This window comes from Gigantopelta aegis, chromosome 4, assembly GCF_016097555.1.
Source record: "Gigantopelta aegis isolate Gae_Host chromosome 4, Gae_host_genome, whole genome shotgun sequence".
Lineage (NCBI taxonomy): Eukaryota > Metazoa > Mollusca > Gastropoda > Neomphalida > Peltospiridae > Gigantopelta > Gigantopelta aegis.
Window position 1 is genome coordinate 32,230,930 of NC_054702.1, and position 15,036 is coordinate 32,245,965.

At 38.6% G+C, this 15,036-nt stretch overlaps 1 protein-coding gene across 1 annotated transcript in view; it reads right to left on the reverse strand.

Moving 5' to 3' along the window:
• LOC121370394 (retinoic acid receptor RXR-beta-like) overlaps positions 1-15,036 on the reverse strand; it is a 168,834-nt gene that overhangs the window by 95,306 nt on the left and 58,492 nt on the right. Inside the window, exon 2 of the mRNA XM_041495583.1 lies at positions 13,297-14,587. Within this exon, the coding sequence (XP_041351517.1) occupies positions 13,297-14,495 (1,199 nt within the window). The 5' untranslated portion in view covers positions 14,496-14,587. The remainder of the gene's footprint in view (positions 1-13,296; positions 14,588-15,036) is intronic.

Consider the following 15,036-nt stretch of genomic DNA (forward strand, 5'->3'; position numbering starts at 1 on the left):
TCCTTGCTAAAATTGCATAATATAAGTTTTAAATATACAACTTCAGGTAGAAAGATTTTTTTTGTGACACAACATTAACTCTGTTAAAGAAAAAGTTAAAAGTTTGTTTAACAACACCACTAGAGCACACTGATTTATTAATCATCGGCTATTGGATGTAAAACATTTTGTAATTCTGACATATAGTCATATAATAACAAGGTATCTTTGATATGCACCATCCCACAGACAGGATAGCACATACCACAGTCTTTAATATACCATTCATGATGCAACAGGCTGGAAAGAGAAATAGCCCAATGGGCCCACGGACAAAGATTGATCGTAGATCGACTGCACATCAGGGGAGCACTTTACCACTGGGTTACATCCTGCCCCTGTTTGTTATCTCGCCTGACGTCACGCCAGTTGACATACTGTACACTGTATACAGTGCATTCCACAATTTGTTTTGCACACAACACTCACCAGAAGCTATTTATTAACAGGAAACGAAAGACAAATTAGCTTCCTGTGTCTTTAGATTTAAGTTTTTCAAAGGAAATACCTTGGAATTTTTAGTTGAAAAAGTGGTTTTCATCAAGCATTTTCGCTTGACAACAATGGCGGCATGTTGTGGTCATTTTCAGGGATCGATAGCCGATTGTGACAGCTAATTTGATAATAAATTTGATCATTTTACCAACAACGGAAATCACCAAATACCGGGATATGAATCGTAGTTCATTTCTTTTTTTAAATTCTGGTTAGAAAACCACTCTTATTGGGAATAATGGACATAAATACTGAACAGCTGGTCACAAATGCCCATAAGTAAATGCGATTTTTTGCCTAATTTTGATCAACATCAACCGATCTAAATTATAAAAATTAGAAAAACCCACAAAAATTATACTTACCGATTCAAATATGAACTTTATTTTATGTATTTATAAAACATTTAAGTGAATATCTGTGAGTAAAAATTATAAACTTGTACCCACTCAACATGGTTTTTGTTTAAAGGTTAAAGAAAAACAAAAACACATTACATACACAAAATGTACATTTAGATCTACACAGGATTTTTTCTTTCATGGTATTCATACACTTCAATTGGGCATTCTGTTAGCAGCTGACCAGGTGACACTTGGGCCCAATGAAAAACAAGTCACATGAAAAAAAAAACTGCCCTCATCCCCCCAATCCTCATCACCAGTGCTGGAACAAAAATGGAGATATTCAGGCAAAATGAGTTGACCTAGTCACCATGTATTTTCATAATTCTACTCACAATATTAGTCATTCATTTGCAACCCAATATAGCTGTTTTGTAGTAATGTTAATATGAAGAAATGGTGTTATTCAGATTCGGGTATTTTCATTTAATTCGGGTAAAAAACAGTCTGCCCCTCCCCGCCCCCCCCCCCCCCCCCAACCACTTAAAAAAATTAATGCTTCAATATGAGCAGTACTTTAGCTGCTTTTTTTTTTGGAAACCACACTCCATCAAAAAACACACACATGAAAACTGGCCTATAAAGTAGATCATATAATTGGATCATCTATTCCAGCGTTCACATTTTACAGTGGACCCTGTTGAGTGTAAATAGTACGGCAACCCTAATCAATACCCACACTCGTCTGGCAGCAGAAATTATGCAAATATCTTACACTGCAAGTTGAAATGAATGCAGACGTGTTTGCTAATGCTGCCATCATAGGAATATCTCCAAGCATGAATGACCAGCTAGCCAGTCTATTCTAGACAGTACATGAGGTCAGGTCTAAATTGGAACCAGTGGTTTTTATTTCTTTGTGTACTATATCACCCATGCTCAGTGTTCATACTACTTGCAGTGGCTTTTAAAGATATAGTATGATGTTACATACACCTTCTTTTTGAAAAACAGTTGTATAAATTTTAATTGTTTTCATCAATATCATTATCTTGTACTGCATTATCTTAACACATTATTATATGGATATAACCTAATGCATACAAAAATGTCATAAAGTTGCAAACCTATATTAAATTTTTACAAAGGAGTAAAATGAAAAAAGCGTGTTGTAAATTTGGCTCAGTTGAAGAAAAGGACGTGACAGCTAGCGATAAGTGATGTAAACTCGTCCATAGGTGGTGTGATACAGTGAGTGTATGATGACATCAAAACAACCATGAGAACAACTGAATTCAAAACTATATTAAATTCAATTATCGGGTATCTCTGCTAAATGCTATTAAAGTTTTACAAATGAGTAAAATGAACCAAATATTACCCATATGGTTAAATATGTCTTGGTTCATATCAAAGTGTTATGTCATATGATGATGTCCTGAAACTGGAACATCAGTAAAACGAGTTCAGTTATATAAATTAAATTTGATTATGGGTAATAATAATATTAGAAAAAAACTCACTAACATTTCTTATCATGTTTATATTCCTTGTGAAATAATATTCATTGTCACTCACTCGGGACATAAACATGTTAAAAAAAATGGAAGCTTCTTTAATATCCTATAAATATAAAGCGGTGTTAGATTTTTGAAAGTGATAAAACCAAAGACTAATGGAACGTCAAGCACGAAAGGTGGGTTCAGAGCAGGCATCTGAAAATTGAAAATTGCAGAAACCATTTATATATAACGCAAAACAAATTTCAGGTAACTCATTTCATTTTGCATAACCTGTTATGACCATGTAAATGATTTTCAAAATCTAATGTGCAAACAAGAAATGGGTTACACAAAACTGGTGAACAAAATAAATTTCCAGAGACCTGCAATTCTTAGAAGGTGACATTCAACATAATGTTGTGGATTTTGTCAGAAAACACAGACAAACTGGCCACGGTCAGCACCTATGCCCAGGACAGGCATGAACTACAACAGCTTGTTCCGAATGTGCACCTTAAACACTCTGACCTGACCTGACCTGTCAGAAAACTAAAATCTTAAATTCTTGAGAAATTAACTGGTAGGCAGAATGGGGGACCAAACTCGCATGATCCACCCTGGATCCACATTTGTAGAACATATTAAGGCTTAAAATTAGTAGAATATTAAAATTCTTTGGAATTGAAAGTCTCGCCTACCATAAACTCCTCCCTTTGAAATTAATTGCCATACAGAGAACTCAGCATAGCGGCTTGTACCTGCCCAGGGGGCGGGATATAATGCACTCATCTGAGGTGCTTTGATCATGTAACCCCCTCAGTGAACCCATCCTCTCATTGGGTTTTCCTCATCCTAACAAGTGGTATACTGTATCAGTCCATGGTATGTGCTGTCCCGTCTATGAGAAAGTGTACATAAATGATCCCTTGAACCCATAACAGAAAAATATGGTGCATTTCCTTTAAAGACTGTGTTAGAATTACCAAATGTTTGAGATCTAAAAGCTGATGAATAATAAATCTATGTGCTCTGATGGTGAAGTAAAACAAAACAAATTATTAACCTTACATTTCTCCCCATTGAGCAGTTATCTCTCTCCCTCCCTCTCTCTTTCCCTCTCTCTCTCTCTCTCAAACACAACATTCTCACTTTTGTCCCTCTCTCACATACTCTCTCTCTCTCTCTCTCTCTCTCTCTCTCTCTCTGTATGTAGGCGCTGGTACTGGGATTTGAACCCAGCACCTACCATCCATAAACTCACTAGCCTAACCACTGCACTACCTAGCTAGAAAGCAGACTATGACATTCTGCTACACACAGCTGCAGTTTATGGAGGTCACTCCCGGTTCAATCTACTGGTGACAAACTAAAGCTGACCAGCCAGAACACTCTTGATCTCCCTCCTTCTCCCTCCTTCTCTCTCTCTCTCTCTCTCTCTCTCTCTCTCTCTCTCTCTCTCTCTCTCTCTCTCTCTCTCTCTCTCTCTCTCTCTCTCTCTCTCTCTCTCTCTCTCTCTCTCTCTCTCTGTATGTAGGCACTGGTTCTGGGATTTGAACCCAGCACCTACCAGCCATAAACTCACAAGCCTTCCCACTGCACTACCTATATAGAAAGCAGATTGTGACATTCTGCTACACACAGCTGCAGTTTATGGAGGTCACTCCCGGTTCAATCTAGGGTGACAAACTAAAGCTGACCAGCCAGAACACTCTTGATCTCCCTTGACCACTGACTCACCCACACAGTGCCTGGTGCTGACCAGTCAAAGACTGCTGCACATCCAGCCAGTACACCGTCCAGCCAGTGCACCGTACTCTACTCATCTACAGGTTATCAACCTATTGAGTTGTACTGCAGTGTCCGTTTATAAAAAGGTTAAAGGGACTTTCCTGAGTTTGCTGCATTGTAAGATGTTTCAGACTAATAAAATATTTCTAGGATTAAACTTAGGTGCCTACATATTAAATGTATTTTCTTGTTTAGAATATCAGTGTCTGTATATTCAATGTGTTTCTGGTCATCTTAATATTTGTAAGCCAAAACTGGAAATAAAATAAAATTTAATCTAATACAAATATTAGAACAATCAGAAACACGTTTAATATACAGCCAAAAATATTTTATGTAATTGCAGTGGTTAAAAAGTCTCTGTTAGTTAATATCATCTTAAAAATTGCAGCAAACTCAGGAATGTCCCTTTAAAGTTTGTTTTGTTTTAACAGCACCACTAGAGAACATTGATTTTTTAATCATTGGCTGGCTATTGGATGTCAAACATTTGGTAATTTTGACATATAGTCCTAGAGAGGAAATCTGCTACATTTTTCCATTTGTAGCAAGGGATCTTCTATATGCACCATCCCACAGACAGGATATCACACATCACAGCCTTTGATATACCAATCTTGGTGCACTGGCTAGAACGAGACTTTATAATAAAGTAAAGTTATAATGTACACAATAAAAACAAAATAGACCGAAAGTGTCCCTACAAGGTGGTTATGGATTTGAAATATTTTTAAATAGGACACCGAATTCTGTGTAAGCACTTTAACAAACTATAAGCAGCAATTCTCTCACTGTCATCTATCTAAAAATTATTAAAATATATTCATTCAATTCCAAGATTTTAGAGTACATAATTTTACCCTCAATACCCTCTGGCAGGAACCCTGCACAATAGCACATTGATTGATTAATTCTTGGCTATTGGATGTCAAACATTTGGTCATTTTGACTTGTAGTCTTCAGAGGAAGCCCACGACACTTTTCCATTAGCAGTAAGGGGGATCTTTTATGTGCATCATCCCAGAAACAGAAGAGCACTTAGCACAGGCTTTCATATACCAGTCATGGGGCAGCTAGTTGTGACAGGAAAAGATCCAGTCAGGAAGAAAATGTTTTATTTAACAACGCACTCAGCACATTTTATTTATGGTTATATGGCATCAGACATATGGTTAAGGACCACACAGATATATAGAGAGGAAACCTGCTGTCGCCAATTCATGGGCTACTTTTTTCAATTATCAGCAAGGGATCTTTTATATGCATAATCCCACAGACAAGATAACATATACCACGGCCTTTGATATACCAGTCGTGGAGCACTGGCTGGAGCGAGAATAGCCCAATGGACCCACTGATGGGGATCGATCCCAGACCGGCCGCGCATCAAGCGAATGTTTTACCACTGGGCTATATTCCGCCCCTGGGTTCAGTGAGGAGGTTTAATGAGGTCACCTCAAAGCAACTGTGGCAAGCACATAACATAGCTAGATTTTAACCAAGTTAAAACCAGACATAAAAATGTTTTATCAAGTTGTAGTCAAGTACATGTATTAGAAGACGACATTATGGATGTTATTATTATTATTATGTTATTGGTTTATAAAAAAAAGTAATTAAAAAATCCTGCATTATTTTACTTTTTCGATGGAAAAATTACCATTGAGTTAACTCCCTTGAATAGTGATGCAATTTGTGTGATTTGCCCTGACTGCAGCTGTGTAGTGATGTACTGAAAATGACCAAGAATGACGTCACATATCAATAATGATGTCATCTTTGTTTTCGAATAAATTAATTTTGGAATGTTAACATCAGGGTTTTGTACAATGCTTTGCATATCTTACGTGAAAGCAAAAGTAGGAATAACATGTTTTACTATGGTCATTTGCAAATACAAAGTGTACAGTAAAACAAGCATTCTGAGAGTACTGCTAACGCAATGCATGTCCCCTACAGGACCTAACAAAGTTTCATTTCCTCCTAAGTTTAAGGGCCATAACTGTGAACAATGAGTAAATTCCCATGAAAGCTACACACACAATTTCAGCTCAGTATCTTGCAGCAGGTTTCCTCTCTAATTACAAGAATATGTCAAAATTACCAAATGTTTGACATCCAATAGCCGATGATTAATAATCAATGTGCTCTAGTGGTGTCATTAAACAAAACAAACTTGTTTAAATGTATGGCTACAAATGTGAAAACATCAAATATGGTTGGTATTCTTTGTAGTCAACTTATTTCATTCTCATATCAAATTCAAAATTATACTATACAAAGTATACAGAGATCAAACTGGATTATGAAATAAAAACCCCGAAATTTTAACATTGGTAGCCAAGTGTTGAGAGTATCCCTAGGGTTAGGGATGCACAATGGTGTAAAATGGTGATCTAAATTCAGAATGCATGCAAAGTATCAGGTGAAACTGTATTGTAAATTTTGAATAGAAAATATGGAATTTTTTTGACAAATGGCAAAAACATACAAAAACATTGTACAGATGATTAAAAATCTAGAAAATGTTTATCTATGTGCACTATGTTATTTAGGAATTCTCTCAAATGCCAGAGGCATCGCTACCATACAAAAAGAAAAAATTAATAATTTCTATTCCTTTCAGACTGAACTGTTTGCACTCCATTCAAAACTGTATACCAGGCCAATAGCTCATTATCAGGTGTCTATAGTCAAAGATTATATTTATTAGAACACAAATTATCACCACTGAAAACAACATTCAGTTATTCATTAGGTAGGAAGTGTTTTTTGAAAACTGTTTTATAATTCATAAACATATTTGTTTTGTTTTGTTTGTGTGTTTGTACAATCTTTCAGTACATGCTGACAAGAACTGTACACATATTACATCAATTTGCATGCAATTACCACTTAATCAGAGGCAGGACATAGCTCTGTGGTAAAGTGCTGACAAGAACTGTACACATATTACATCAATTTGCATGCAATTACCACTTAATCAGGGGCAGGACATAGCTCTGTGGTAAAGTGCTGACAAGAACTGTACACATATTACATCAATTTGCATGCAATTACCACTTAATCAGGGGCAGGACATAGCTCTGTGGTAAAGTGCTGACAAGAACTGTACACATATTACATCAATTTGCATGCAATTACCACTTAATCAGGGGCAGGACATAGCTCTGTGGTAAAGTGCTGACAAGAACTGTACACATATTACATCAATTTGCATGCAATTACCACTTAATCAGAGGCAGGACATAGCTCTGTGGTAAAGTGCTGACAAGAACTGTACACTATACATCAATTTGCATGCAATTACCACTTAATCAGGGGCAGGACATAGCTCTGTGGTAAAGTGCTGACAAGAACTGTACACATATTACATCAATTTGCATGCAATTACCACTTAATCAGGGGCAGGACATAGCTCTGTGGTAAAGTGCTGACAAGAACTGTACACATATTACATCAATTTGCATGCAATTACCACTTAATCAGGGGCAGGACATAGCTCTGTGGTAAAGTGCTGACAAGAACTGTACACATATTACATCAATTTGCATGCAATTACCACTTAATCAGGGGCAGGACATAGCTCTGTGGTAAAGTGCTGACAAGAACTGTACACATATTACATCAATTTGCATGCAATTACCACTTAATCAGGGGCAGGACATAGCTCTGTGGTAAAGTGCTGACAAGAACTGTACACATATTACATCAATTTGCATGCAATTACCACTTAATCAGAGGCAGGACATAGCTCTGTGGTAAAGTGCTGACAAGAACTGTACACATATTACATCAATTTGCATGCAATTACCACTTAATCAGGGGCAGGACATAGCTCTGTGGTAAAGTGCTGACAAGAACTGTACACATATTACATCAATTTGCATGCAATTACCACTTAATCAGGGGCAGGACATAGCTCTGTGGTAAAGTGCTTGTTTATGTGATGTCAGTGTAATAGCGATCCACATCAGTGGACCCATTGGGTTTTTTCTCATTCCAGCCAGTGCACCATGTCTGGTATATCAAAGGCAGTGGTATGTACTATCCTGTCTGTGGAATGCAGCATATAACAGATCCCTTGCTGCTAATTAATCAAAAAGAGTAGCCCATTGTGTGGCAGCAACGGGTTTCCTCTCTCATATCTGTGAGATCTTTAAAGGTACAGACCTTAGTTTTAGCTCATAAAAATGGACACCAAGTTTAGTTAATCTACAAACCTGCAAGACCCATTTGGATATTGGATATAACAGTGAGAAGCTAAAGTCTGTGATGTTTAAACAGGGAAATACTGCCATCAAAAATAACTTGAGCTTGTCTCATTAACCATTACTTCTTAGACGAACGTGCATTTTTAAAAACTAGGTTACTATATATGTTTCATGTTATTAAAATGTGTTGTGTGTGTCAATAAATAAAACACTTCTTTCTTCCTTATTGTGAAATCACTCTCTTTTTTTGTTGGTCCAATTTCTATGTAATTCATTGACTAATGCAGTCAACAAATTTAATAACAAAAATATAATATATGTATATGTGTGTATGTGTATACATACACACACACACACATATATATACTCTTCAAAAGAAGAAACGCAAAACCACATTGTCGTAACATTTGGAGAATTGATTTAATTATTGAATGGTGAGTCCGATAATTACCAAATGTTGCAGGATTGTTCACAATTCACTCTAGTCCATTGTGAGTAAGTGATAGGACACACCACCAAGGTCAAGGTCATCTGGAGTCAATACCGGGTGTGGCCTCCGCGTGTGTTGACAACTGCCTGGCACCGCCTGCGCACTGAAGCAACCAGAGTACGGATGACGTCCCGGGGGATGGTGGCCCACTCGGCCTGCAAGGCTGCTGCCAGCTCGGGCAGGGTCTGGGGCTGTGGTTGTCGCTGTCGGAGGCGTCGGTCCAACTCGTCCCATAGATGCTCAATTGGGTTCAAATCCGGTGGTATCGATGGCCAAGGAAGGACATTAATGTTGTTGTTCTGTAGGAAAGCCGTTGTGAGACGTGCTGTGTGAGGCCTGGCGTTGTCATGTTGGAACACTGCGTTGGCGTTGGCCATAACTGGAACGATGTGTGGCCGGAGGATCTGGTCAATGTAGCCCTGTGCATTCAGGTTGCCCTGCACGTGGACCAGGTCAGTTCTGCCAGTGTGTGAGATGGCTGCCCACACCATGACACTACCCCCGCCGAATCTGTCCACTTCCTGCACGCAGTTTGCCGCATAACGTTCACCACGACGCCTATACACGCGACATCTTCCATCATGACGTCGGAGCAGAAATCGGGACTCGTCACTGAACCACACCTGTCTCCATCGCAGTTGAGGCCATTGTCGATGAATCTGGCACCACTGCAGTCGGAGTCGACGGTGTTGTGGTGTTAAGATGACACCTCGAACTGGACGTCTGGCACGAATTCCTACCTCACGTAAGCGGTTCCGTACGGTCTGGTCGGATATCCTGCGCAAACCTGGTATTGCTGCGGCTGTGGAGGTGGCAGTAGTCAATCGTTCCCGAAGGTGGCGTACCCGGATGTAGCGGTCCTGCCCGGGGGTAGTGACCCGTGGTCGACCGGATCTAGGGAGGTCACGTGTTGATCCATGTTGCTGGTAACGGTCCCACAGTCTGGAGATGGTGCTTGGGGACACATGGAATGCCCTGGAACGGCCGTTCTGGATTCGCCTGTGTCTTGTCGGCCGATGGCATTGTTTCTCTGCGGTTCACTGAGACGTGGCATGTCCTGGATTGTCAACTGTCGGCCAGATACAGAGGCCAGGCAAGCGAACACCCTGCAGTTTTATACTGTCGGTGTTCATGTTGCACGTGCAGACAACGCACGTGCAGTGGTGACATGGTTTGCACGTGGCTGCGTTTTTGCGAATATTCACATTTTGGAACTTTATTGTACAGTAGCTGCGTTTTATCGAATGTAACCGTGGGAATGTGTTTGGGACATGCAATGACCTTATATTCACAAAGCATGAACCGGTAGGAAACATAAAATCGGAGTTATAACCCATTTGTACCCTTTTGCGTTTCTTTTTTTGAAGAGTATATATATATATATATATATATTTATTATATACATAGCAATGAAATATATAGATCTACGGAAACCATAAAAGTCATATCCGGTGAAAAGTCATATTTTCACTGTATTTTAGCTACAGTGAAAATATAGAAGTCGTATTTACTTTTTTGTAAAAGTGCATGATTAAATTATCTCCCTTTGTCTGGGTTTTTCGTATTTAAATTTGATGATTACCAATGCATCTGATCGTATTTGAAAAATAAAAAATGTAATTTAAACAACTGGACCTATAAAAACGGGATACGAAGTGCAATTACGATAAAATATATAAAACAAATTGAATACGAAGCTAAATAATGATGACACAATGTAGTGTCATCGAGTGTAAGTATAAGAATTTAACGGCATTCGACTCATTTTTTTTTGTGGGAGTTTTTAGAGGATCGCTTTGTCAGGTATGTTTGCACCGCAGTATTGTTAAATAAATGTTAATAAAGATAAATTTTAATCAAATTTCTTTTTAAAAGTCTATGGTAAAGTAAATTTTCTGGCAAAGTTCCATAGGAAGAAATATATCATGACGTTACGTGTTTTCGATAGGATAAGTGAAAGATATTACCAAAGAGCGAAAGATATTGTCAAAAATTAGGAAATATGTATATAATAAATAGACCATTTCATGGTGTTTTTCCGAATACGATTTTTATGTCAACTTGTGATGTGTGAAAACCATATTTTCACTCATTGCTTCGCAATTCTTCGCAATTCGTGAAAATATGGTTTTCACACATCACTCGTTGACATAAAAATCGTATTCGAAAAACCCCATGAAATAGCCTCTATATATACACACAGGGCATGAAAATTTTAATTTTCAGACAACCAATATGTTGTTCACGTGGTTTTAATGTTTACACGAATGATTTTCTTCAGTAGTTCAAATGAGAATCTAAGATGAGCGATTTTTGTAGCTTTTCCCCTATCATAAATATGGGGTGGGATGTAGCCCAGTGGTAAAGTGTTCGCATGATGCGCAGTCGGTCTAGGATCGATCCCCATTGGTGGATGATTCCATCACAAACAGTAACCAAATGTTATGACTAGATATGTGGTGAGGAGAAAGTTACAGTTTGTTTTGTTTTATGACACCACTAGAGCACACTGATCAATAATCATTACCTACTGGATGCCAAATATGAGTAATGCTGACAACTAGTTTTTAGAAGAAAAAAACACTACATTTTTCCATAAACAAAAAAAGGATCTTTTATATGCACTTTCCCTTGGACAGGACAACACATACCAAATCCTTTAATATGCCAATCATGAGGCACTGGTTCAGATGTGCAAAAAAAACCTCTGGGGCCTAATTCACAAAGCTCTCTTAGTTTCTGCAAGACAACAAAGCATCCTCTTTGCAAGTCTTTTAACATTGCACTGCGAGATCGCAAAGTTGCGAAACTTTAGTGAATTAGGCCCCTGATCTGCAGGAGGTTTGATCTTATGGCCAAGCACCTTAGGCAAGAGCTCTACTAAATCCGGTAAGAGGTGAGGAAAACCAATACATGGTTTAGCTACAGTAATCTTCCACCTAATTCAACTTTTAATCAATGTGCCATGCATAAGACCCTGAACTATACCAATAGTATATCATTAGGTCGAAGTTTGAAATGCCATAACCTTTAAATAGAGCATTTAATACTGCTATTGGTGAAATATGAACAAAAGGCTTGTTGTCATGTTTATATAATTTGAACTGATGTCTGTACAATTCAAAATAAATGTTTTGTATGGATCTAATGGTCATTCTCCACTTAGTGGTCATGGGATAGATTCCATATTGCCCCATTGCTTGGTGGCCATACATCACATGGTGAAATGGTGAAAGGGTGAAATGGTGAATCCGAATGTGGAATTCAAAAATCAATGCATGTTATAAGGGCCTTGCAATGGCCCAAAATATTCTGGGCCAGATTTATGCAGTTGTTTTTCTTAAACACAGGTGTTTAAGCATTGTAAATGTGTGTAGCTGTACGCGTGTAAGACACAATTTGGCCCTCTGTGTCTCCAAGTGATGCTATCACATGTTGCATGGAAATTTCAAACTAAGTGGAGGACAGGTATAAGTTTTATCCAAAATGGGCAATAAGGGTCCAATTTACTTTAATTAATTTTTACTTTGTATTTGTATCTATTATACATAATATGTTGATGACTTAGTTGCAAGTAATAACTTTAACCATCTGTTAACTTTGTTGTCAGTGGACTTGGACTCTGAACTCTTATTAACGTGTCCATATCCAATCGAGGTTCAGGCAGGCTCATCCCGGACTTAACCTCTTATATCGCCAGCGACTAATTCAATGGGAATGGATTTGCTCACATGCACCCACAATGGCATATCTACATAAATAATCTATGCAAACATCCAATTCAACCTCGACTAAAAGCCATCTTCATCACTAACAAAATCAAGGCAAGCTAAGATCACTCTCCTAAATGGTGCTAGGTAAGCAATCACAGGAAGCTTCAAATAAAATACATCAAAATATTTACTGCACGGCAATCAATTTTCTGCTCTTCAAAAACTTTCCAGGCAAGTGTGGAGGAGAGCGAAAACTAAAAAGGTGTTTTGTATCAATAATTTCAGTTTGGCTTGGCATAAAAAGAAAAGAAAAACTGTTTTGACACTAACAATTTTCTACTTTTAAGTGAAATAATATTTTCTCCTATTTTTTGTTTTATCTTACATACATACAAAATGAATTTTCAACAAGAATAGAAAGAGAATAATTAAATATAGAGTTTAGTAGGATAAAACAATTGAGAAAATGTAATTTCAAATTCAGTGGAGAAGATGATATTCTTCAGTATTTTCACAACCTGCTCATGCAGATAAAGCCTTTTTGTTATTTCCAAAATATTTTTCCTGGTTTTTGTTTTTAAATGTCCAGCCTTTTTGTTACTTCCAAAACACTTTTCCTTCTTCTTCTTTTTAAATGTCCAGCCAAACTAAAAATGTTGACCAAAAAACCCACACTTTTGGTGGAAGTTTGTACAGGTTATAGTTACTTACCCATTTGGACTGTCTGGGAGGCTTTCCTTCACCGATATTCCGCTGTCTGTGGACACGGATGACCTTGACAGCGAGACCGGGTGGCCATGTTGTTCGCCCGTCGACACCGAGGACTTGCTGCTGGTGAGAATGCTCATGATGTGAGGACTCGAGGATGCCTGCGCCATCACGGCCATCTGCTGTGTCTGCTGCTGCTGTTGCCCACCTGCGCCAACAAACCCTGACTGAGAGATCACCGGTTGAGGATGAGGTGGTCTTGGTGATGCGAGATGATGGGCATCATTGAGGTACAAACCGCTGCCTGCCGTGTGAGGTTTGTCATGGTTTTCTTGAGACACTGAGGTATGCTGTAATGAGGACATAGCCACCATCATGGCCACACTGAGGTTCAGCTTGTCAGAGCCACTGTCCAAACCACTGCTGCTGTTGGTGCTGCTGCTGCTGCTGCCCTTGTGTATGAGGTTGCTCCCCTTCAGAGAAAGGTCATATGGTTCAGTATTTGTGTTCCTGAGTAGGTATCTTGCATTGGGTAAGAATAAGCTGTCCTGTAAATATGGAGGTAGCTGCGACACACCCGAGACGTCAGGTGCTGGAAATGAGTTGTCGGTTGAGGTATTTCTTCGTGACGAGGTTGAGGTACAGTTTGGAGGTAGGTAACTGAAGGTTTCATCACATGGTGGAAGAGATTCCTTGTCTTGGTGCGGAGGGTTCCAGATGTACGCCTTTCCCCCACCCTGTTGATCGTGCCAGACCCCGGCGAGCTGGCTGTCAGGCTCCTCTGGGGAATGGCTGTGGTTCAAGTCTGATGTTGTAGTTATGACTTTTGCATAAGTGTAGCGACTAGCTGCCAAATCTTTAGTCTCGTGGGGTGAGTACTTCTTTCCTTGCCGCCCTGAGTCAACTGCAGATTCCTGCAATTCTGCATTGTTTTCAACATTTTCATTTCCTCTCCGAGAAAAAAGTTCTTGCAAGATATGAAAATGTCCTTTGGAGGTGCTGCTGTTTTTTTTGCTGTTCTCTTCCTGAATGCTGGAACTGTTACCGGTATTGGGGGACTGCGTCTCGACACTGCACTCGGGTTTCTGTGAGTCACCACCTTCATGGTGCTGGTCACATTTCTCCAGCGAGGTCAGCTCCTCCTGGGACAGAAACTGTTCTACAGTAGTTGGACCTGACTTTGGTTTCTTAGGAGGAGGCATTTCTTGATAATGTCATTGATCATGTGACTGCTCTGCGAATTCGTGATTTTCTCCAGTTCATGGTGAGGGCCCGGTGGTTTAGGACAAATAGTCTGAAAAATAAATAATAAAAAAATAAACACTATTACTCTCTTTAAAGGCATATTGTCACAGACCACTGACCTATTTAATGGTCTAACAAAGTATTACCTGAACAAAAATAATTTGCTTTGTCCCTAAATGTACTTTATTCAACCATCTTCATGACCACCATATTCCATTTATTACTGACATTTTGTAAAAATAAGTGAATTATGGCAATGGTCCATAATTCAAAAACTAAAACTGCCGAGAGGGATGACATGGATTTCACTCCATCAAGGTTCAGTTAAGGTGATGCGATAGCTAGATTTGGTTTTCAGTAATTAATGTAATTTTTATTTATTATCCATTTTTGGAGAACTAAGGTCCTTAAATCTGTGACAGTATGCCTTTAAGTCAAAAAGTTATTTATACACAATAACTTGAAGTAAAATGTTAAAGTTAAATACTAAAGGAAAAG